At 36.7% G+C, this 24007-nt stretch overlaps 1 protein-coding gene across 2 annotated transcripts; it reads left to right on the forward strand.

The window, feature by feature from the left end:
• The first annotated feature begins 1540 nt into the window (after positions 1-1540).
• On the forward strand, positions 1541-23198 carry LOC129727567 (ATP-binding cassette sub-family G member 4). Of its 2 annotated transcripts, XM_055685511.1 has the most exons (8): positions 1541-1864; positions 13111-13241; positions 19989-20106; positions 20175-20364; positions 20442-21269; positions 21792-21960; positions 22028-22128; positions 22190-23198. In XM_055685511.1, the coding sequence occupies exons 1-8, from the start codon at positions 1833-1835 to the stop codon at positions 22688-22690; spliced, it is 2070 nt and encodes a 689-aa protein (XP_055541486.1). In that variant the 5' UTR covers positions 1541-1832; the 3' UTR covers positions 22691-23198. The 2 variants fall into 2 exon arrangements, with proteins under 2 accessions (XP_055541486.1, XP_055541485.1); XM_055685510.1 differs by lacking the exon at positions 1541-1864 and having other exon boundaries at positions 12592-13241.
• Positions 23199-24007: the final 809 nt, after the last annotated feature.

Genomic DNA, 24007 nt, shown 5'->3' on the forward strand with positions numbered 1-24007 from the left:
AAAATTCACCAACCTAGTGGGTATAATCTGACAATAATCTGATTGGTCAGATTATTTCAAGCCGAAATGTTCCTTGCTTACATTTTGAATTTCGTGTTCATATAACACAGCTGCAGCAGCTTGAATCTTTTTTTTTGCTTCCTCAACATTTATTTTCTCTTAATCAGTCAAAAACAAGACACTAACTATAATTACACTAACACATATGCCAATAGTTATTGAATGGCTTGATTGACTCACAACCAACCCTACCAGTCCAGATTCAATTCAAGCCAACACCAGAAGATTTTCTGGAGCGAACGTGTCTAGAACCATGCCTTCGAGGAAGTAGTAGTATGTCCGTTGGCTAAGGTCGCATGCCTTGACGTCGGTTGGCACAATAGTGGCGGAATATGAAGGACGAAAAATGAGCAAAACTAAATCAAACTAATTATAGGTACATTGTTTGAACTACTTGAATACTGTTTAGGAAATTTACTACTATAATTTAGTTTCCCTCGTAATTATTTCTTGAATAGTTACGTAATCTAATTAAAACAGTCAAAAAGTTCATAAACTATTCATTAGGCGTCGTACACAAATTACGTAACGCTAAAAACCTAGATTTCAGACCCCCTCCCTCCTATGTAATGATAAATAACGTTCGATAAGACTCCCCCCCCTGAAATTACGTAACGCTGGACAACCTGTCCCCCCACTCCAAATTTGCAATTTTGTGCAAACATCTCAGTTACGTAACGATCTCAACTACCCCTCCTCCCCCCTATGTAACAATATGTAACGCAGACTTAACCCCCCTCCCCTCCCCCTTCATGCGTTACGTAATTTGTGTACGGCGCCTTACTAATGGTAAATGGGTTAACTAGAATTTTACACACCTTTTCAAAACGGTAGAAGCTAAATTAAAATTAATATTTAAAAGACAAAAAAAAACATTTATTATTGGCCCAAATGACTAAAATTAGGATAATCTCTTAAAACTGTAAAAAAAAACATTGAATCGAAGGAATATAATTCTGAACTAATGTCAAGAACCAGTTAGGGTCGAACCACCCTGACTTGTCTTGGCTATGCCCAAACAATTTTCCCATTTGGTGCGTGTCACACAGCTCTACTCACTACTAAAAATATAAGTCACATCACATTCTCCATTGACGGCAACTGACAAATAGTGATCGTTATGTTTAATGTCAAATGTTGTTTATAGTTTTAAAATGAAAGGATGATATCCGGTTACCGGTTATAAAAACAACAAGATTCTACAAATAGTTAAGGCAGTTTACAGATTTTTATATCGATAGGTTATTCGTTAGCGATGACCGCCGAAGGTTTCTGCGCTCATTAAGTCTACCCCGTTTACACGCACCCGCTAACCCTAATAGTTCTAAGCGGTTCTAATATCGCCCAGCGCAATGTTCCACCATTAGAAACGTTTATGTACTAACATACACACATACTACTAACGTATATAGCGAACGGTAGCCAGTCGTCAGTTGGTGAAGACGAACCGCACCAACGCTTGAACCTTAATCCCATGTGTAGACTGAAAGAAAGAGCATATTTGTTTTCTAGCCTCCGTTGGTTTCACATTCAGTCAAGTCAGCGCGAATAACGCTGCGCAATCGCGGTTTCTCGTGCTGTTGTGTTTGTTTTTCGTTTTATTTTGTAAAATTTCTTATCGCATTCGTTTCCCATTCTATTTAGTGCAACAAGTGGAAATCGTTAGAAGCAACCGAGTAACTAGTTTGCATTCGGTAGTTCAGTAGTTCGGTCGATCCGTCGCGATATATTAAGGGAAACGTGCCCAAAAGTGACAATTCATGAGATAAACAATGGATAAGGAATATGTGTTGAATAATAACGTGTAAGTCATGGCAGCTTCAACGTGGTTCTCTTTTCTCAGTCGTTGCGCGTAGGAGTAGCCCGAATGATGTACATATTTGCAATCCTCTGCAAATTAGTTACAATCATTCTGTCATCAATACAAAATAGATAGCAAGCAGTAAGCACAACTAATTTTTTTTCAAAACATTAGGTTATATGTAAGCTTTGTTTGTAGGTCATCTGGACTGTTGCTTCTGAGCTTCAGTTCGTAGAACTGATAAACCCTCTTGCAAGCATACAACTCCGTTTTAAAAATGTGCGTCGTGCGACAAGCGCTCTGCTTTTGCTGAATATGTTGAGAATAATGTATAACGCAAATATACTAAGAATAACGAATGTAGGTCAATGATTTTCGAGAAAACTGTCATAAAAACAAATTACAGTTTTTAATACTTTGAAATGAAAATAGTAAGTTTTTATTGTCTGAATGACTTACGATATTCTCCTGAAAAGAAGTGAAAACGTGGGATAAAGCCTTTCAATAGTTTGAATCTGTATGTACATTATTAAAAGTTTCCATCAAAGAATTCCTACCTGAAGAGATTTTAACCTGTAGTTTTCCAAGTACAGTCAAGAGTTGAACTCATGGTGCCCTTTTTAACTCTGATCAAGTGTGTATATTATGTTTTATATGAATTAACTCACTACTGAGCAGTTAGTAACGGAAATTACATATCTATCGTTTGATAGTTGGAAGACAGCAATTCAACGAAGGACAACATCTTTGTTTGTTGCACTTGCGATGCAAGTGAATTGAATATGACTGCTGAAACGTACTGACAGATCGCGATAGTGAATGATTCTAGTGAAATCTGTATAAGTACATAGTTCGTTCAATGCAGTTCAATGCTTCGGAGGTAGCCAATATCAAGCGTTTGAAAACTTGTTGTAATGAATAGTATTTCCGCTTCTGCGTTGCCAGTTATGTATAGTTCAGTAGTTTATGTATTGAAATCCCGTAAACCTAACGTTTTCAATAAAATGCAACTTATATTTGTATTGAAATTTTAAGCCATTTACACTGTGAAATGTGACTACAGCAGTGCTAGTGCACTCAAAAGATGGATGGTGAGAACCACATAAAAATTGTGTGAGTTAAGCACAACTTTTGATTAATTTTTAAACCTGGATACCGATGTGCTGCAGCTATAACGAAGAACTTTTGTTAGCAGACTTCAGCCATATTCGGCTAACCTGATTCCCAAGTCTCCCCCGATTTACGGCGTGGAAAAACCTACGGTAAACTAGTTGAAAACATTTTGCCCTACTCTTATTTTATATTCGACAAAATACCGAACAACGGTAAAAAATTGTCATATTATTACCGTAAACCAGTGATTTTGAGTTTTGTGGATATTTTTGAAAATAATTTTTGAAAAGAACTCGTGAATTTCTTTATTGAGTTTCTCAGCTCATAAGCTTACGGCAATTTGATTTAAGTATGAATTGTTTATGCAGGGAAAGTCGAAAACGACGAGCAGCTTGCCTGACAAATTTCCGTAGAATCCCAATTTGCAGCTCAAAATACAACCTGTGTTGATTATCGCTATGGCGGTTTAAATATTTATGTTTAGGTATATTGTCAAGTACTGGAGACAGTTCTACTGATATCGCTAGGAACTGATTTTGCACTTCGATAGAATCAGGCTTCTTCAATTCAAAGTCGAGTCTCACGTCCAACATTGTAGTATCTCAGACATAGACCAAAAATGGTCAGCCAACCTTCCGAACATGCAAACCGTGAGCGACGATAGCCGTGTCAAGGTTGGAAGTAAGGGTTACGAACGAGGAACTCATACCCAGTCCGCACAAATGACATGATGGTGACCTTTAAGAGAAGATTTATATTCGTATGAGAATATGTTATGTAAATGGTCAGGAATGCTGAAGAAGCGTCGAAAAGGCGGGGCTTAGAGCCTTATACAAACTTTTAGTTATTGTCACAAAGTGGTTTGTTAGAAATTGTCTACATTTACCTATTTTTAACTTGGTGTGATTTATAGGAGAAACCAGAAACGTTTCTGTTTTTGTTTTAAATTGTCACCGCGAGACATATTTTTATCGACACATTAATGAATGTTTTTCGTGACGAAGTTCTAAAACAAAATAAACTATTCGTGACCAACTCCCGAACATTGATATTTTATTTTTTTTTTATTTCGCCGATAAAATTTGGAAATGATTGAATGTGTACATATAAGTAATAACATAAAACAAGTTGAAATTGCGAGAAATGAAATGCCAAGCGCTATTTTCAAATGCAATCCCATTTTCATGGAGAAAGTATAGCGCCTACCCCTTACAATTTTCATGCGCCTTCAAAAAAATTAAGTTTTAGATAGTATATGTAAATTTTCTAATATTTTGAAAACACGAAAAATTGAATTTGTTGATCTTTTAGGGCAAATGTCTGTTTATAAGTAACTCCTGTTGTAATCTTGTTACAAAATACATGAAACTTTTCAAGGAAACCGTCTAAATCATATTATGGTTTAATTTTATAATCGACTGCTTTCGCCGCTTTTAGCAAGCATTTCCCCCATTTTAGTGAGCCAACAAACTTTAGGTGTTCGTCACCAATTATTCTTGATGACTCTCGTAAACAAGATGCATTTCTCCGGCTTTAGATTTTTCAATAAAGATCAATTGACTCAATGACTCGTTTGAGACAATTGCAATCGAACGTTAGTTTCAGGGAATATGTAACATGATTAAATTGAATTAATTTTTTTTTGTTATATGGTTAAAAAAGGATAGTTACTAAAATTCCGCGGAACTATTGAAAAGATCACATATTCTGTTATAATAACATTTAACATATATTTTCTTACAAAAGTCACGGTGACTAAATAGTAACATTTGTTGGTCAAAGCCCGATGTTTACTTTTTCTGATATTTATTTAAACCAAAAAAAAAAAATTATTACAAAAATCACTGTGATAATGTTAATAACTTATAAGTTTTTTCAAAAGGTCACAAATTTTATTAAACAAAACTTTTGACAAATATTTTCTTACAAAAGTCACAGTGACTAACTGGGGAAACTATTTCTATGAAAAGTCACTATGCATTTATAAGAAAAATTTAAATGTGCCTCCTAATTTCTTGGTGACTATTCTAAGACAAAAAGCTATTTGTACTTTTAATTACCACCGTGACTACTTAATGAAAAAATACTTTCGTTCCACAAGTAAAATGATTTCGTTTGTGACCCTCCTGGGAAAAATAAATAAATTGTAGTTCAATTATCACAGAGACAAAATGAAATCAATATTTGTTTTCTAATCATAGCCTTAGTGTCTTTTGTAAGAAAATAAACACAAGTTTTTCTATGAAAAGTAATGGTTACTCGATTACGAAAACTATTTCCGTATCATTTTTAAATCGTTCGGGAGACGATTGTAAGAAAAAAGTCCTATTTTAATTGTGACTCTCGTGCGGATTGGGATCGTGATCGCCAACTCCATAAAGGTGAGCAAGGCACAGGGACCGGATGGATGTGGATGTCTTCTTCGTATGCCCTCGCTTTGGCGCTCGAGGAGCGACATGATGGTAGTGAGCGACACTCTCCGGACAATGTGTTATGACCCGGACATCTGGAGTGTGTTTGGAAGGCTGCCTCTCAGATAGTCCTGGAACTACAACGTGGGGGGCGTATCAACGGATCAAAGCCAAAACTTTTACTTTCTCATGGGATGGAAGTGAATGATTTGTGGAAGGCATGACCCTAGACCAGCGGTTCTCAACCTTTTTTTGATCCGCGTACCCCTTGGCGATATTTTGAATATGGCTGCAATTGTACCCCCTGGCTTGGAATGCTCTTGCAGAGTGGAAAAGAGTAGTGGTAGATCATGTTGTGGTAGTCTAATTTGGATTTCAAATTGAACTATGGTTTGTTCAATTACTACAGTCATGTTCAAAGAGCAATTGAACAACAACATGAAGTATTATAAAGAAAAATTGCTTTGTCCGCCTTTACTGATACTTTCGTGTACCTTCTAAAGGCTTTCGCGTACCCTTAGAAGTACGCGTACCCCAGGTTGAGAACCGTTGTCCTAGACAATTTTTGCACCAGAAATACCTATGTCAGTCGTATGATGCAAAACTATCCTGAGGAATCGGATGACTCCTTAGTAGGATACTAATTCAGGAGAGATTAGGTAGGCTGCAAAAAATAATTGTACTCTTTCGGTAGAAACATAAATATTTACCATCGGGTTTATGTTACTAAAAAAATGCTTGTTTGTCATAGAAACTTGTCATAGTGACAGATGAATTCTAGAGAAACATTTCAAAAGATCCTATCTGCTTTGATCGATTTTTTGATCGATCACTTTCATTCAATCACCACAAGTTGTTAAACACTTTTTATGACACGTTATTTGAACAAAGTTGATAGTGGAGAGATAACTCGAGCCTTTTGAACGAAAACCATGCTTGGAAGAGTTACTAAAGCTGAACCATTACCAAAATAAAAAGACGCTTCGGGAAAACGATGAAAGCAGATAGGACCTTTTGAAATGTTTATCTAGAATTGAACTAAAATGAATAAAACTTGGTATAATAAAACACAAATAGGGAATATTTGATAATGTTTGCTCTGCTCTCATATTTCGACTGATCCTACTATTACCAAAATTGTTGCAAGTTTCCGCTGACACGCGATAGACTGTATAGATACGAATGCATTCTGTCGCAGTCGCTCTGGCTGACTGGTATACGATCAATCTGACGTGTACGTTGTCTGTATTTTGCTTGCAAGTTGTCTCTAATTTGCGTTTCAGATGTTATCAACAATATAAAAAATCGGCAGAGTAATCCTTTTTTTAACATGCAGTTGTTTAAGTGTAATTAGAATGTCATTCAATGACATTAATTCACCATTTATTATTCCACAAAAGATATATAAAAATAGCACTAATGAATAAATAAATAATTTCATATTGGAAAGTAAGAAAGTTTGATTAAAATGATGTTTTTGACAAGGCTGTAGAAAGCGAACTGAAATCTCTGAAGATAATTGTACATAATAATCATTAAATCCTTAATCCTTAAATCTTTCAACATAATGGGTCAATGGTAAAATGAAAAATAAAAAAACACTTAGAAATATGACGATTTCTCCATTTTACTGAAAATGATTCTGTTTTTCGTGTACCGTGGAATGGGGTGAAATTGATCAGTGTGGTGAAATTGATCACCTGAAAATTCGTGATAAAAAATAATAATCAAAAGATATTGCTCTTACAACACTAGGCAATGTTAACGTGTCCTTAAACGCAACTTTTGCATGATTCACACACCTGTCAAAGTTAACCCTTGCATGCGTGGTGCAATTTTTCATATTTTCAAAAAATTCTTCTAACTCAGTTAAAATTCAATCAAATTTGATCAAACAAGTTTCCAGATAACAAAAAAAAGTATTGAATTTACTTAAAGTAATCTTAGTTGAGGGTTAATTACGTCAAATTTGGAGAAGTGAGTAAAGCTTGATAAAAGCTCAAAAAATGTAATTTTCAACAATGATCATTCCATACCATTAAAGAAATACTGATGAATTCGCAGGAAACCACAAAGATTTTAATTTCAGAGCTAGTTTTTGAGCTTTTGCAACAAACCGAATTGAAATCGGTCTAACGACGATCAAATAAGAGCAAATTTAGCAACAAGCAGCTCGTGAACCAAAATAAACAAATTTTAACCTGAAATATCGTTATTTTCGTTTCCAAACTAGCTGTAAATGCTATTTTTCAGTACAGAAATAATCATTTATCTTTAGCATATCGAAAAAAAGCACATTGCCGAAAGAATGTATGGATTTTAATGGTGATCAATCTCACCCCAATTAACCTCATAGTACCTTATAGAATTATTGAATTTATTTCATGAAGTAGACAATAGAAATTTCACCAATAGCCATAGCGGTTTACTGGAGCACATACCAGTACTTGTTTTAAAATTTCACTATTTCGGGAAAAATGTTTGTGACGCTAGTTAATTGGAAATTGTTATCAAAATTGATCAATTTCACCCCGTTCCATGGTACATCTTTTCATTTTCGAACGGGGATTATAGTAGTGTGGAGCAACTTTGCTTGTGGCACCTTAATTAATCAGCAAATGTTTTATCTGTACGAATTCTCTAAACAGCACGCATATTTCAGTTACGCTGAACTGCGAAGTTTCTTCCAATAGTTATATACAGAAGCAGCTCGGAGCAAATATTCATATTCTTGCAATGCAAGTCTATAATGTCAAACGGATCATTTATCGGTGACATGATCGTGCGAATTAGAACCAATAACATTTTCATTCAATAGCGATCCAATAGCTTACATTTGGCTTACTTGTTATCATTCGAGACCGGCTTTCTGAACAAGGAATTTTTTCGTCACACCATTTTTCAATCAGTCAATCGCACAACAAAGAATCCAATACCGGTACAAAGGGCAGTACTGATCATGACGTCAATGTCCGTTATCTCTATATTCAATACTGGAGGTTTAAGCATACGAATGAGTGCAAAGCGGCTACGCTTGGGTTTTTGTTCAATGTTGTATATGAAGGACTGATAACGTCGAGCTTGGTTATTTATACATTTTTGTCAATACAGTATAAAGCGTATGCTTATTGCCCATTGTACCTAAAGTTTTACTTTACATAAAAGAAAACGAATATACCTAACAATGAATGGAATCCACTTGAGTTAGGCGTTAAAGTAATAGTATGAATTAAATTGATGATATTTTGGTCATTTGCAATTTTCGACGTCACAAATTGTTTTGGACAGCAGCTAATTGATTGTATCGTGATACCCCTAATTCTGAGTAAAGCGGAGTTGTCGGTTTTGACTTTCGATCAGGTCGCGAATCGCTTGGCTCTGAAAAATTTTTGGTTTGATATTAAGAACCATAAATAGTTGGAGAAGACAGAATTGAAAATAGCGCGTCATGAAAATGAGAAAAAAAAAATACAGCAACTTAAAAACTGTATAGTTGAAACTAGTACGTGCTTAGTCTGTTATATAAGCAGACTTTCAAAAGACTTGGAAACCATAAGTTCTGTTTCAACAACCGTTACAGTTGATAGAGTTTGCAACGATCCAATCATTGCAGCTTGAGCTCTAAGACAACCTGGCAGCTCGCGAATGAGTGTTTAATGCCATTAGAACGGGGAGAAAACGACCCCCGATTTGTCTGCAACGACTGGGGAAGAATCTACGCAGTAGTGCGGTGAGGAAAAGTTGTTTTTTGAAGGACGCCTAGTTCATGTGCGATAATTGCTAAACACTATTTGATTTGGCTTAGCTTGGTAAACTAACAGCCAGTTTACGCTTATAACTAAGCAGCCGGCTATGTTTATATTATGTACAACATTATGTACAATATTATGATTGGTTGCATGACTGAAGTCTACTAAGCGCTTAACCCAGTTATGGTCATTAAACGGAAACCGGTAGCAGTGATCGTGTTCTGATTGGAAGTGCTGATATTAGTGAATAAGTAAAAAAAACTAGCGGAAGGTGTGTCTACCAGATTTTTTTTTTCGTGTGTATATGTTGGCTGATTTATGTTTTTAGTTACATAATCGGTATTTTGTTCTGAAAACGTAGCTTTTGTTTTGTGTGCGGTTGACCTATGATTTTTTTATTTCTTATATAACTTACCCGATAGTGCCATCTGACTACATCAAAATGAGTCAATGTCTAGTGTGTCATGCTGAAATGACTGACTAGTCATAGTAGGAAGACTTCATTTCTAGCTCGTTTCAGTCAATATATCCGCGTGATGATGATAAACTGATTCTCACAACTTTGCAGTCATTATCACGTTCGCTTTAAATTTGGAAAATTTCTAGTATAAGCGAATGTTATACTCAACAGGACCTACAACCTACACTAGGTCACTTCAGAAGTTCTGAATCGCTGTAGCACAGTGTTATCAGTGGAGTTATGGCCGTTTCCAATAAACAATTTTTTTGAAGATGCTTGCGGTGTTTTCGATTCAGCAGGTCAACTGGAGCCATAAAATGCATACTATTTTATTAGTTTAGAATTGTACCGCGTCTAATAATATTTTTACAAGTATTTTGTTTTGTTTGCAAACGGAAACGTTTTTTTTTTTCGAACTGCAACTGCTTACCTTTCTTGAATTGTTAAGAGAAGTTTGAACAAATAGTTTTTCTATAGAACAATTGGGTACAGCAGAGTGTTACCGTCAAAATGTTGCCTACCAATCATTAATTTATTATGGCATAAAATTTCATTTAAAATACTGACACACAATCTCTTACCCATTGAAAGTGCACATTGTATTGTGTCCGTGTCATGTTGTAGAATCCTTTTTTGTGTATCGACTCCAGTACTAAGCTCAATCGTATTGATTTTATTCGAAACCGTACTTTGATAAGAGCCTGGTTATTTTGAACGGCTAAATGAAATAACTCCGACCTGGCCCCATTAAATTCACATCATGAATATCTGGCTGAATCGATGGGATGAAGACATGACCGGACAGTCTCCATGCCTTATTTCTCTTTAGGTTGCTGTCATGAGTTCATTTCTCAGAATCTAGCTGAGAAAAATGTTCCTTGTTTATGACTGTGGAGCAGATGTTCACAAGCTGGCACTGAATAGGTCGCTTTGTTTAATATCATAAAGAACTGAACTCTCTCTTTCTCCGGTGCGCTTCAGCAACTATTTTCTTCGAATGAAAGAATAAAATCAACGCTTCTCTAGAATATAATTATCTCAAAAAATTGGGATTGTTACACACATTTGTCCAACCCTCACTAATCCCTTCTATTCAAAGAATGTATTTAAAATTTGGCAGCAGTGCCACTGGTGGGCAGATCCTGGTGTTACTAGATTGTCAGCATGTTCGTTTCCCTCGATTCCGTTGTTACTGCTCAAAAACTTATCCAGAGAGATAGTACCCCTAACACCTGAGTTGACGGCTCGATCCAGTTTGGGCTCAATTTTTCATCCATTTGTGTTTCTAATGGAAAATTTAGCCTTCTATTGTAACGTCGATATCAGAATTCGATTCCATCCAGTCGGAGACTGTTGTTACTAAGGTTGTCAGTCTGCGGTGTAAGTTTGAACGTGTCCCATGAGGTTCCAGCATTATTCTATTGTTTTGGATACAAAAACTAATAACACTGAACAAAAATTAATGACGCTCGGATTTCGCAGTTGTTTCTTATCTTTACTTCAATTATGTTTTTGCGTAAAAAACAACGATGAAGAAAACTCAAAAACTTTATTCGATGTTTATCATCGTTTCAAATCGTTATCAAACAAATCTAAACGAATCTAACTGCAATCTATTCTTAAAGCTCTGCGTTCTACGCTAATGCGATTGAAGTATTCGTTCTCAGCGAAACTGTTAAAATCTTCTGTTTCGTTTGTTTTCTTATGAACGTTCGAATCTATCCGTCGAACCCATCTGATTGTATTTCCAAAGTGGTTTTTAGTTTTATTGCGGTCGTAACGTTATGTTTTGTATACAATACTAATTATAGAAAAGCATTTTCTGGAATGAACTATATTGCCAAAACGGCTATCATGCTAGATTAAACATATTTTTCTATCGGGGTCGCTTTGATTGATAATAAATAGGTTTTTGAGCTATGAAACAAAAAATTGATTTTAAATTAGAATACTTCAAGGTCTCCTACGGGTTGTATGAACGTGGGACTAAACACTGTAAATAGAAGGATTTTTAGTTACAAATGATACAGAGTCCGCAGACAAAATCAATTTGTTTGTGGTGACTTTCGTATTTTCATTCTCAGCCTTTAATTAAAACCTTTTTTTATAATATATTTAATAACACTCGAAAGAATTTCGTTTACATCTGGCAATATTTAAAATTTTAGTGTTTTTAGTACAAACAACATTCGCTTGACAAGGCACAAGCGTATCGTTGTTGTTGAATAAGCACCAAGAATTTCTCCTAATGCATCTGAATAAAAAAATATAAAACCAAATCCAACTAAATCTCTCAAATCGAACAGTACTTACGTTGTTATAGTGAATAGTTTTGACTTATTTAACGCTGATTAAATCAAATTTATTATATGAATCTTACTCTTAAAATAATTTCGAAGCCGTTGCATAGGCTTACTAATAGGGACATTAGAAGATATCGTCAGTTGAATTCAATACTGGCACAACTCAAAATCGATAGTTTTGAGGAAAACGTGTTTGAAAATGAGCGTCAAAATAGCGTCATTTTTTCATCTTTTTGGAATATTTCAGATTGATGTTATAAAGGTACCTTTTATAAAATTTTTATCGTCCCGCGTCAAAAACTAATCCATAATTAATTGATAATGAAACAATTCACTCGTGAATTTTATTCGTAATTCCTCATAGTAACAAGTTTACAGATAACTCACCCAAAGTGTGCCTTTGGTAGAGTAAACTTGGCTTACGATCAGTTAACATCACTGAATGTATTGCACCTGGTGTCGACCTGTAGTAGTGTCACTGCACCGTCTATATGTGCGTCTATAAGCTTACTATGAGGTTCATGTTTTGTATCTGAACACGTTCCCATTCACGGCGGTTGAAACGGTGTTCGTATGAGCGCAGTTGCCATGATGCCGTGTGACGGAGGTACCAAACCTACACTATACAACTGTGGTGCGCGTACGCTAGCATAGGTATAATTTTAGTCATCGTCAGACGATGACGGCGACTTGAAAACATTATATCGTCCAGCACGCATTCAGTCGTTCTCCGAACAGCAGTGTCTACAGGCTGTTCTGAAGTTACTTTCTGCCGTCTCATAGTGGTCCGATTGAATAAGGGAAGAACAACTGCCAGATACAGAAGGTCGTGCGCCTGTGAATTTGGATGAATCTAGTACCTGTTCTCGCGCATATGTTCTATTAGAATCGCATTGCTACTCACCATCGTTTTACGCATGGTGTGGGATTCTTCGAAGGCTTGAGTTGTTTTATGCTCTTTACGCTAGTGTTCAGATATAAATTGCAGTAAGTCGTAATGCAGCAGAAGAGAGGTGTAGGTAATTGAAAACGAAATTGTTACGTCCATACACAGTACACACATATCGTGAATTGCTAGTAGAGAAAACTTGCTTCAGGCTCAGCAAGTAAAGAAGAAGAAATAAGTGTCCGCGAGAGAGAAAAGAGCAACCATGTCCGAAGCGAATGAAAGTGGCAGTTGCAGTGTAACTAATAATTTACTCGATGACAATAGGAAAAATGGCACCGTCCGTGTGCAGATTGTGCCTTCACAGCCCAAAACGCTATCTCACTTGCCAACGCGACCGGCCGTGGATTTGGCTTTCCATAATCTAAACTACCGGGTCAAGGAAGGACGCCGCAACAGTAAGTAACATAACGGTTATAGTTTTTAGTATATTGAATGGCACGTGCAGACATATGCGTATATACTTTATGTCATCTCAAACCAAAAACTCACCCGGGTTGAAATGTTGAATATTAAGTGTTTTCGAACTCCGACATTTTTTTCCATCTGCCATAGATTAATATTGATAATGAAACATCGTAATCAATAAGATAGTCGACTTGATTGAAATTTAATCAGCCAATGCCAACTTAAGAATCGTTCAGTCTAGCCCATCCAGCGCAAGCTTGATTTCACTTTTTCCACTCACGTAAACATGAGTCGGAGAAAATGATTCAGCTCAGATTTGAATTTCTTTGTGCTTCCTTTGCGGGCTCATTTACATTGCAAGCTTGTTCCTCTTTGTATGCGCTGCATGCTTATTACACATGACTCGGGAGTATTCTTCGGTTCAGTGAACGTTACAATCCATCCATATACAAACGAGCGATTTGTTACCAACTGTCCCAGTCCTCGGAACCTGGCTACTGGTCGATAATGAGCAAAAACATTCGATTGCCAAGCGACCGAGTGTCCGTCGAGAATGAATATTCAATCAACTGATAACGCATTAATACGTTTATCGGCACAAAACCTTTGTTTCAACTCTTAATCTGTATGCAAGTTCATGTGAACCGGAAGAGATAACCAACACTGTTTGCCAAACACTACACCATTGACAGCGGGCAGGGATCAAAAGTCAACTATCCTCCTGCTAAATTAACCTCGAGGTGTGTTCGTATTAGAAGTTACGTACAGATTTGTTCGTAAAGGTAGTTAATGTTAGAAAAAGTTTGATTGATTGGTCATCCGCTTCATATCAAGGCCATCGAAGCCGTATGGTCCCTACCAGTGCTGAGAATATTCACTGTCATGATATTCAAAAGCAACGATTTTCAGCCGTCTTTATTCATGATAAAGATTGGTATTCATGATACCAATCAACCGATGAACACCGACAAAATAAACTTTAACACTCGTGTTGATATTTCGATCGTTAAAAATGAATATCATATCAAAATAGTGAAAATCAAAATTAACCTTATTCGACCATTTATACTGTACTGGGCAGTGTATAGCGTCTGAACAGATTTGCACTACTTGGATTGATAATCACCGAAGCTTCTTTGAATATCATTACGAGGCCTTTGATATTCATTCCACTGTTCTGTCATTGAATATGAGAAACGATATTCATGCATCGTCGCAATGAACATAGGTTACTGAGTTGCACCAGAGAATAAATGTGCTGACACTGAGATTAACTCAATTCATCTACTCATGAATAAACATTGATATTCTAAGGCACTGGTCTCTACACGTGAATCGATTTGGAGGTGTTATTGATTTTACTCACACATATTTTGTTGACGGCATTTAAAGCTTAAATTTCGGCTCACGTCACAGAACGAGCTCGTGAATTATGATACACATAAGCGAACCAATTTGATATATACTGAATTTATTGATCGTCGCAATAGCACGATAATTTTTAAAACTTTTGAAGGTGCTCAAAATGATGTGAACCTAAAAGACGGTTAGGCAACTTAACCACTTTTCAAATGTTTTGAAGTGTAACAATATTTTATTTTTCTCCAGTGGATATGAACCGAAAGCTCTTTAATCATAATAAATTGAATTATTGGCACTGAAGAATGTTTTATTTGAAACCCGAAAATATTGTCAGTTGTAGAACAGCACCCCTAGTGGTCGAAGTTTGGCAGACATTTGTTTGGTAACTGTTCGCTTTCCAGTGATGAAAGTTTTATCCCGATACGTGAAGTTCGAAGAAAGTTGTACAAAACGGAAGACAAAAGAAGAAAAATAATTCTGTACACTGCCGTCGAGATCCCAACAAGATCTGCTCTAAAAACGCATGAACACTGAAATTGGCCAGATCAACTGTGAGCTCAAATATTTCTGAGAATGGATCACCGTGACCCGAAAGGATCAGAGTAAGCTTCGTAGTGCGATCGTTAAAGACAATCAAGGTAAATCAAGAGCTCTCAGATCGGGATACCACCAAAAAAATAGGTGCTTCCATTAATACTGCGTCCACGACAACTTCTTCTGCCAGAACGAAAGAACACCGTATATGGCAACAACACATTACATTAGGAGCCATCCACATTCTACGTGGACAGATTTCCATTGATTTTGAAAACGTTGTATTTTCTGTCACAGCATGACAAACATTTTAGCATGTTTTGAAAGAGTGACTTTTTTTACTGTTATTATGTTTCAGTTCCCCTCTCAAGAAAATTGCAATGGATTCAAATAGAGAATAAAGAAGCGTTTTGCATCTGCGAGGATAAACTAACATCGAGATCCGAAGAATGCTGTCACATCTGAATTTAAGCAGATTATTCGGTTGTTCCCAAGAAGAAACCTGGTGAAAAACAGAGTGTTCGGACTCCAGCGGTCATCAAAGCAGTGAAGGAACGTTTCCGGTGAAATCCAGCCCGTTCCGTGGCCTAATCATGAGCAATCATGAACATGAGCCACACTTCCATGCAAAATGTTATCAAAAAAGATCATGAATACTCAGCTTTTTAGGAGCAGAAATTTCACGGATTAAGTCGTAAAAATATTGCCGACAGAGTTGCTAGATCTCGGTTGCTGCTGGAGACACACGCAGGTCACAACATTATTTTTTCGGACGAAAAGCTGTTTACTCTGAAGGCAACTTGAAACAATCAAAATTACCGTGTTTATGAAGCATGCCCTCGTGATATATCAGCCGATAAAAGAGCAGTCGAGCGATATTAAAATGTGTCAGTTGTAATGGTTTGGGGAGGTATATCGACCAAAGGGAAATTACCATTGCTATTCATTGACAGGGGCGTGAAAATGAATAAGGAGTACTACTTGCCATTTGCAGTCATATGTAAGGAATCTATACCAGGGGGCTCTCTGTGTGAGCTTTTTGGTGTAGGGGTTTGATGGAGGGCCTTCAAAAAAAATTGCATGCTTGCGCTAAAATACTTTTTGGGAAAGACAGTTTTTGCTTTCAACAAGATTCAGCACCAGCATAAGGCATTGATAGTTCAGGAATGATGTAAGCAGAACTTGCCTTGTTTCATCAGTTCATCTGAATGGCCTGCATCGCCACCAGATTTGGACCCGGGGGGTACACACTAGAGAAGTTGGACAACGTTAGGCATTTGAGTTTGGACACATTAAAAAACGTTTGATGAAGATTTGGGACTAAATGCCGAACGAAGTTGTGCGTGTGGTTTGCAATGAATTCGAAAAGCGTCTACCTACGGTCCGTTATCAAACACAAAGGTGGAAGATTGAAACTCAATTGAGTACATTGTAATTTAACTACTTATAGATGTTATTGAAATCGATTCCGAAGAGAAATAAAAACAGGTTTAAGTTTCATGACTCAAGTAAAGTGTACCACTTTCACGTTGCCACCCTGTATATTGGGACAGTTTTAGGTAGCGCCTGAGTCTTTTCTTTTGATTTAAGACCACGATGTGAGATGAAATTAATAATTAAATGTTGAAATGTTAAAAATGTAACTGCTCCCAATTTCACCCAATCAAACGGAATATGAAATAAAGAAGACGGGAAAAGATATGGAGAGAAATTGAAACAAACTAGCCGCTGAGGAGGACTATTCTGAAGAGTGTTTGCGATTTCATCCGACGACTGACGAAATAGTTTCCTTATAATTTTCTCTGAAACCACAATAACCTTCATTCTGACTACTAACATTTTCCTTTAGTCAAACCAATTCCGAAATAGAGCTGATTCATTTATTCCGGATTTTAAATGAAGCAAGCTTTATGTGAATGATATTAACAGCTCAAAGTATATTTACTGTCCGGAACTTAAAATTTTGGACAAAAATCAATCAAGATATGTTTTATGTATGTAATGTTGATGTCCTGTTTCTAGATGTTGTAGGGTGATTTATCTATACATTTTCAATTAAGCAAATTTTTAAACAGATTTATTTTTGAAGTCTTGTTATCATTCCCCACTCGATAGCATTCTTCAAGTAAAAGCTTCACAACAGAACCATTAGTTCTAGCACTTATCATGCAACTGTTCTATATATTAGTGGTTCTCAACTTTTTTTCTCCGCGTACCCCTTGGCGAAATTTTCCAAATCAATTGTACCCCCTGGCTTGGAATGCTCCCGCGTAGTGGAAAAGAGTAGTGGTAGATCATGCTGTGGTAGTCTAGTTTAGATTTCAAATTGAACTATGTTTTTTTCGATTACTACAGTCATGTTTTAAGAGCAAATTGGAACAACAAATGAAGTATTATAAAGAAAAATTGCTTTGTCTTCCATTACTGATATTTCTTTCGCGTACCCTCTAAAGGCTTTCGCATACCCCATGTTGAGAACCGCTGCTATACATTAACAGTTAGCTGTGAAGTCTGCTTCGAAAGGGGAATGTGGCACCTACACTTTGTTAATTAGCAATATTTATATTGAAATCCTAACATATTTGACAGTTTTTTTTTTCAAGTCTTTTACCATTCCCAGTACAAATATATCATTTGATACTATTAGTGGTGAACATTTTGTTATTTTAGTGGTTTTTGTCGACTAAAACACGAAAAATGCATGATTATATGTTTATACGCGTCATAGCTGAGACACATTTGTTATCCAGTTTCCAAACCTAAGCAAAAGTTGCGCTAATTTTGCATAACATTGAATGTGGTTCCACATCATCCAACTCTTGCTAGCATGTTTTATCGCAAAAAAAAAAAGATTTTGGAAACTTTACGCCAATTTTATCAATATGTATACATATCGTGAAGAATAAAGCAAATATTAGTAAAAAAATGTTTTTTTTTTCTATGAAATAAAAGTGTATTCTTTATTGATGGCATCAAGCACGCATTAAAGCAAATTTTTTGAAATAACACAATGGTATTGATGAACTATGAAAGGTCACACTGTATTTGGGATCAATATTGTTCTTGCTTGAATGTATGTTTTACTTTTCTCTTAAGTTAATACGATAGTGTAACGGTCAATACACTGTGGTAAATACTATAATTTTATATTAAAGATTTCATTTTTTTTTTATTTCAAACTAAACAAATTTTTGGGCAAATCGGCACAAGCTCCTACCTAAAATGATGCAAAAAACCATAGTTAACTTTTGATTACGCTATTCGTGTTCTGAGGTTTCTCAAGAACCGGTTTGAAATTACCTGCGGTGATGAATGTGATTTTTTCTTCTTGCTAGACTCTGAATGTCTCTTTCAGTGAATTAATAGCATGCGTCATCGATCTAATGAATTGAAAAATAACACCAGTTCACTGTGAAGTGTACGATCTCAGCTTGGAAAGATAACATTGATATTCTAGATTGATTGCATTCTCGTATTATTAGATAATATTAGACCCTTTTATAACTCAAAGCCACTGCAAGTAACCGTGTTTCTCATGTACTTTGAGTGACTGCAAACGAAACATCAATTCGAAATCACCGCAAAAAAACTGGTAAACCTTGGCGAGACAAGGAAAGAAAACACAAAAAACTCACAACTTGATTACTTATGCGAAACCGTTGGCATTTTTGTTTTTATTTGCACACAAGAAGCAATGCTGACAGCAAGATTAGAATATTAATGAACAAACACCAAATATTTGGGGTGTTTTACAGGTAGATTATTAGAAGCCGTCATTTCCAGTAATATCCTTTCATTTATTGAACTGTAGTTTAAAGTTTGCATCAATTAATGTAGGATCTATTTGAAATACTGGTTGATCTTCTTGAGAAAAAATAAATCAAGTCAAATACCTATTGAAGACGGTTTCGCCAGAGTAGAATTTATATTTGCTTAAATAACCTGAGATGGCAGACCTACAGTTTGTTTGCGAATAATGTTCGTTTAGCAATAAACAGGGCAATTGCGAGGTAATAAATTAAAATGGTCAAAGGGGGTCATGTATATAGAAATCATCATTTACGCCAGGATTTAAAGTGTGAGTGCCAAATTAAATCATACGTCGGCAGTTATCTGTGATAGACCGATCTTATAAATGTCGGGATTAGTTGCCTTTTTTAACTTTAAGTAACTCAGCACGATCAAGGGTGGAATTATCTTAAAAACTGACGCAAAATATATTTTGCGTCGGTTGTTGACTCCGGAGATAAAGCAACAACAGTTTTTTTAAACTGAACTATCATCCAGTGTAACTAACTGATTCACTGCAATCCTACTTATGTCAATATTTTTCTCAATATTGTTTGTTAATACAACCGAAACCGACCTATCAAACCTCAGCTAATTGAAAATTGCTCTGATAACAAGAGAGAAATTAACGCAGCAGAATTTGTAAAGCGAAAATTCGAGGCACTCGTACGTTGCATGTTGAGCCCAAGGACAATTAGCAAGATCCAGCACGTTGGAAGATGACTCGTTATACACATTTTGATACATCTATCCAAGCGAGACTGTACAATAATTACCTACCTGTAATCTAAGCACGCGATCAGCCACTAGTGCATCGCGAATCTTTTATCGATAAACGTACAATCAATATGAAACAGAAACAGTAATTACTACCTGCTTTCATGGTGGGAAATAGCAGCAACGTGACACGTGCTGGAAAACCACCTTGACGGGATATGTTGTTACCTTGAACACTTTTCACATTTGGCTTGGGATTCGATTATTTTCATCGTAATTCAAGAAAGGTTCACTCTGTAATTAATTATTTCTGTTTTCGTTTTTTTCTGTGTCAGATGTGAAGACCATTTTGAAGGAAGTCAGCGGCAGACTGCGATCGGGCGAGCTGACGGCCATCATGGGACCTTCGGGTGCGGGGAAAAGCACACTGTTAAACATTCTCACCGGCTACAAGTATGACTGAGCAGCGGGGAAGGGGCAAAAAGAAAACAAATTTTGTCATTCATGTTGTTTGCTTGTAGGACCACAAACATCGAGGGATCAATTACGATGAATGGAAAGGAGCGTAATCTTAGTCAGTTTCGCAAGTTGTCGGCCTATATCATGCAGGACAACCAGTTGCATGCCAATCTGACTGTGGAAGAAGCAATGCATGTAGCTACCAGTTTAAAGTTGAGTCAGCGAATCGAGAAAAGCGAAAAACTACATGTGGTAAGTGATCGTTGCGATTGTTAGCCTTTCGGTAGGCACTTGGAAAGCAGTACGAGTTTTGTTTTTAACATTTTCAGATTAAGGAAATTTTGGAAACACTTGGATTAGACGAACATCGAGCGACACTGACGAGAAATCTCTCCGGAGGTCAACAGAAACGTCTCTCAATCGCTTTAGAGTTGGTCAACAACCCTCCAATTATGTTTTTCGATGAACCGACATCCGGTCTCGACTCGTCAACTTGTTTCCAGTGCGTTAGCTTGTTGAAGTTCCTCGCTAGAGGAGGGCGGACAATAATCTGCACGATTCATCAACCGTCGGCTCGCTTATTCGAAATGTTTGACCAACTGTACACTCTTGCCGACGGGCAGTGCGTGTATCAGGGAAGCACCAAGCAATTGGTACCATTCTTGGGAACCCTCGACTTAGAATGTCCGTCCTACCACAATCCGGCCAGTTACATTATTGAAGTTGCCTGCGGTGAACACGGCGATCACACGCGCAAATTGGTGAATGCTATCGACAACGGCAAGCGAGATGTTCGTGGCGAGAATGATTTTCCAGCGTTGAAAAACAAGAAAAACGAAAACGGAAATGTCAATGCTAATCTGAAGTCCAACTACGACAAGCTGAATGGCAACAGTAACAAATATGCTGAAAATTTGAATCTTGGAGGTAACGGATTACTTCCACCGTCCATGGTTAATGACATCGCGAAGGAAACTACGACGGAGACTGTCAAAATCAGCGTTGAGCCAGAAAAGGAACCGGAAGTCAATACCGCTCTGTTGCCCGCTGATGGACAAATTGATGCCGGTCTATCACCGGAACGGTACCCAACCTCCGAGTTTCACCAGTTCTGGGTGGTTTTGAAACGAACACTGTTGTTCAGCAGACGTGACTGGGTAAGCTTGTTTGTTTTGTTTTAAAAATCTTTATCAAAACCAATTTTTTATCAAAAAGTTGATCATGAATATCTGGAGGGTCTGTGTAATTTCAACGGTCCGATCAAAATTTTTAGTATTTATCTGGGTAGTTTGAATTTGAATATAAAAAATCTGTTGATCGAAATAGTTTTTTCACTATGTTGATAGTTTGCAATTTATTAACAAAAGCGTGCTTCACCAAGTTTTCCAGTCTCAGCCCACCTCTCTTACTATTAATTGCAGGGTGAAGAAAACCTAGAAAATCATAGAATTTACTTTTCGATTTAAGAAATTTTGTAATTTCAAGGAAATTGAAAAACAATCAGTGAATTTTTTTAACTAAGATAGGTTTCAAACGGCTCATTAACGCTAAAACGATATAAGAATGCTGGTAAAAAAAAACAGGGAAATTAATTTTATATTTTAGGTCAGGGAAAATCAAAGAATTTAATATTTATTTTTCTACAGTATTTGAAAATAAATCCGCTATTTTTTTTCTAGACACTTATGTATCTTCGTTTATTCGCCCATATTCTGGTTGGTTTTCTGATCGGTGCTTTGTACTACGATATCGGTAACGACGGCGCCAAAGTACTTAGCAATCTTGGATTCCTGTTCTTCAACATGCTATTCCTGATGTACACCTCCATGACGATTACCATTCTATCATGTAAGTGTAGTTATTTATTTACCTATATATTCAAAAAACTAAGATTATCTTCTGGTTTTTCGAACAGTCCCGCTCGAGATGCCAGTCTTGTTGAAGGAAAATTTTAATCGTTGGTATTCACTGAGGTCATACTATTTGGCGATCACAGTTTCGGACATTCCATTTCAAGTGAGTATTTCGATGGATAATCAATAACGTTTACCATTATTAACGAGCTTCGCATTTCCAGGCGATATTTTGCGTGTTCTACGTATCGATAGTTTATTACTTTACATCACAGCCTCTGGAATGGTTCCGCTTTTCCATGTTTCTTGGTTCTTGCTTGCTGATTTCATTCGTTGCTCAAAGTGTGGGTTTAGTCGTCGGAGCGGCTATGAACGTACAAAACGGTGTCTTTTTGGCACCAGTCATGTCCGTACCGTTCCTGTTATTCTCCGGATTCTTTGTTTCGTTCGACGCCATTCCAATCTATCTTCGATGGATCACATATCTGTCCTACATTCGTTATGGATTCGAGGGAACTGCGCTGGCTACCTATTCATATGGCCGTGAAAAGCTGAAGTGTTATCAAGTATATTGTCATTTCAAGTCTCCGACAACTACGCTGGAAGAGTTGGACATGTTGGACGCTAACTTTACGCTGGACATTGTCGCCCTGGTGGTCATCTTTGTTGTATTGAGAGTTGCAGCATTCCTGTTTTTGCGATGGAAGCTCAAGACCACCAGATAAAACAGTGCAATTAACGCAGTAGTGCGATATACAAAGTTATTACTCGATAATAGTTTTATTATTTTTAGTTCAGGGGTTTAGAATAAAACTTTTCACTTCGTGATAACGAATGATTTATCCACCAAGCCAATTTTTGTGTGATGTACAATTGGCAACATGACCTTAGATAGCTATTTGTATTTCGAATGTAACGTGACTGCAACGCTGGATGTGATGAGGAAAGTCAGCAAAAATTCAACGAATTAAGGTGTGAAAGCCAAAATATAAACTTGATACCATACCAATGAATCAGCATTGCGCTAGTGGTTGACAAGCAAACATTTCAATTAAACTAACAATAACTGAAGGGAGTACGGATTTGTATACAGAATAAGAATTACATTAACAAACAATCAGGAATTCATGGAATTTTTAGCGTTTTTACAAGTTATAAAACTTTTCAGAGCGATACCATTGTGATACTTTTGAAATTAAAAACCAAAAAAATGATTAAAAAAAACTTAATGTATGCATGTTGCTTATTATATTATATCACTCACCTAATAACCCTTAAAACACGTACCCACACAAAGGTGACTCAGACGCCAAAAGCTGTTGTGGAGATTGTTCAAATCGGTTATGTAGTTTCTGAGATAATTTCGTGAATTTCGCATTTTGACACATTACAGACAAAGTTACAGTCTGATTACGATAAAATTCAATAGGGTGTTATGAGGCGTTTTGTGAAAATCGGTTCAGCTATCTTTGAGAAAAGTGAATGAGTTTAAGTAGTCTTCGGTATATGTTTCTTTTTAAAACTGTATTTCACATTTATAAACATAACAGGCAAAGTAATAGTCCGATTGCAAAACAAATCAATAGAGTCTTATGGGGCTACTAAACCTACCATATGACACTGATTTTTTGAAAATCGGTTTAGGGGCCGTTCCTGAACCACGTGGTTATATTTTGATCACTCTTTATACCCCCCGTACCTCTCCGTGGTCTTTCGTGGTCTTTTGGAAAACCCCCACCCCCCCTTGCGACTTTGACCACGTGGTTTTTTGATTTGTCAAATGCTAAAAATTCGCTTAAATTTATTACATTTTTTTTATTAAACTTTCAGTACATTCTATATTTTTAAAATGCAACAGCTTCATTCTTGACTTGGTGGCAACAATAAATTATAAGTCTGGGAAAAAAAACCACGTGGTCATTTCGTTAACCCGCCCACCCCCATGCGTGGTCTTTCGTGGTCTTTTGACAAATCCCCCCGTCCCCCTCTTTATGACCACGTGGTTTAGGAACGGCCCCTTAGCCATCTCCAAGAAATATGAG

The sequence above is a fragment of the Wyeomyia smithii genome, chromosome 3 (genome assembly GCF_029784165.1).
Source record: "Wyeomyia smithii strain HCP4-BCI-WySm-NY-G18 chromosome 3, ASM2978416v1, whole genome shotgun sequence".
Taxonomy (NCBI): Eukaryota; Metazoa; Arthropoda; class Insecta; order Diptera; family Culicidae; genus Wyeomyia; species Wyeomyia smithii.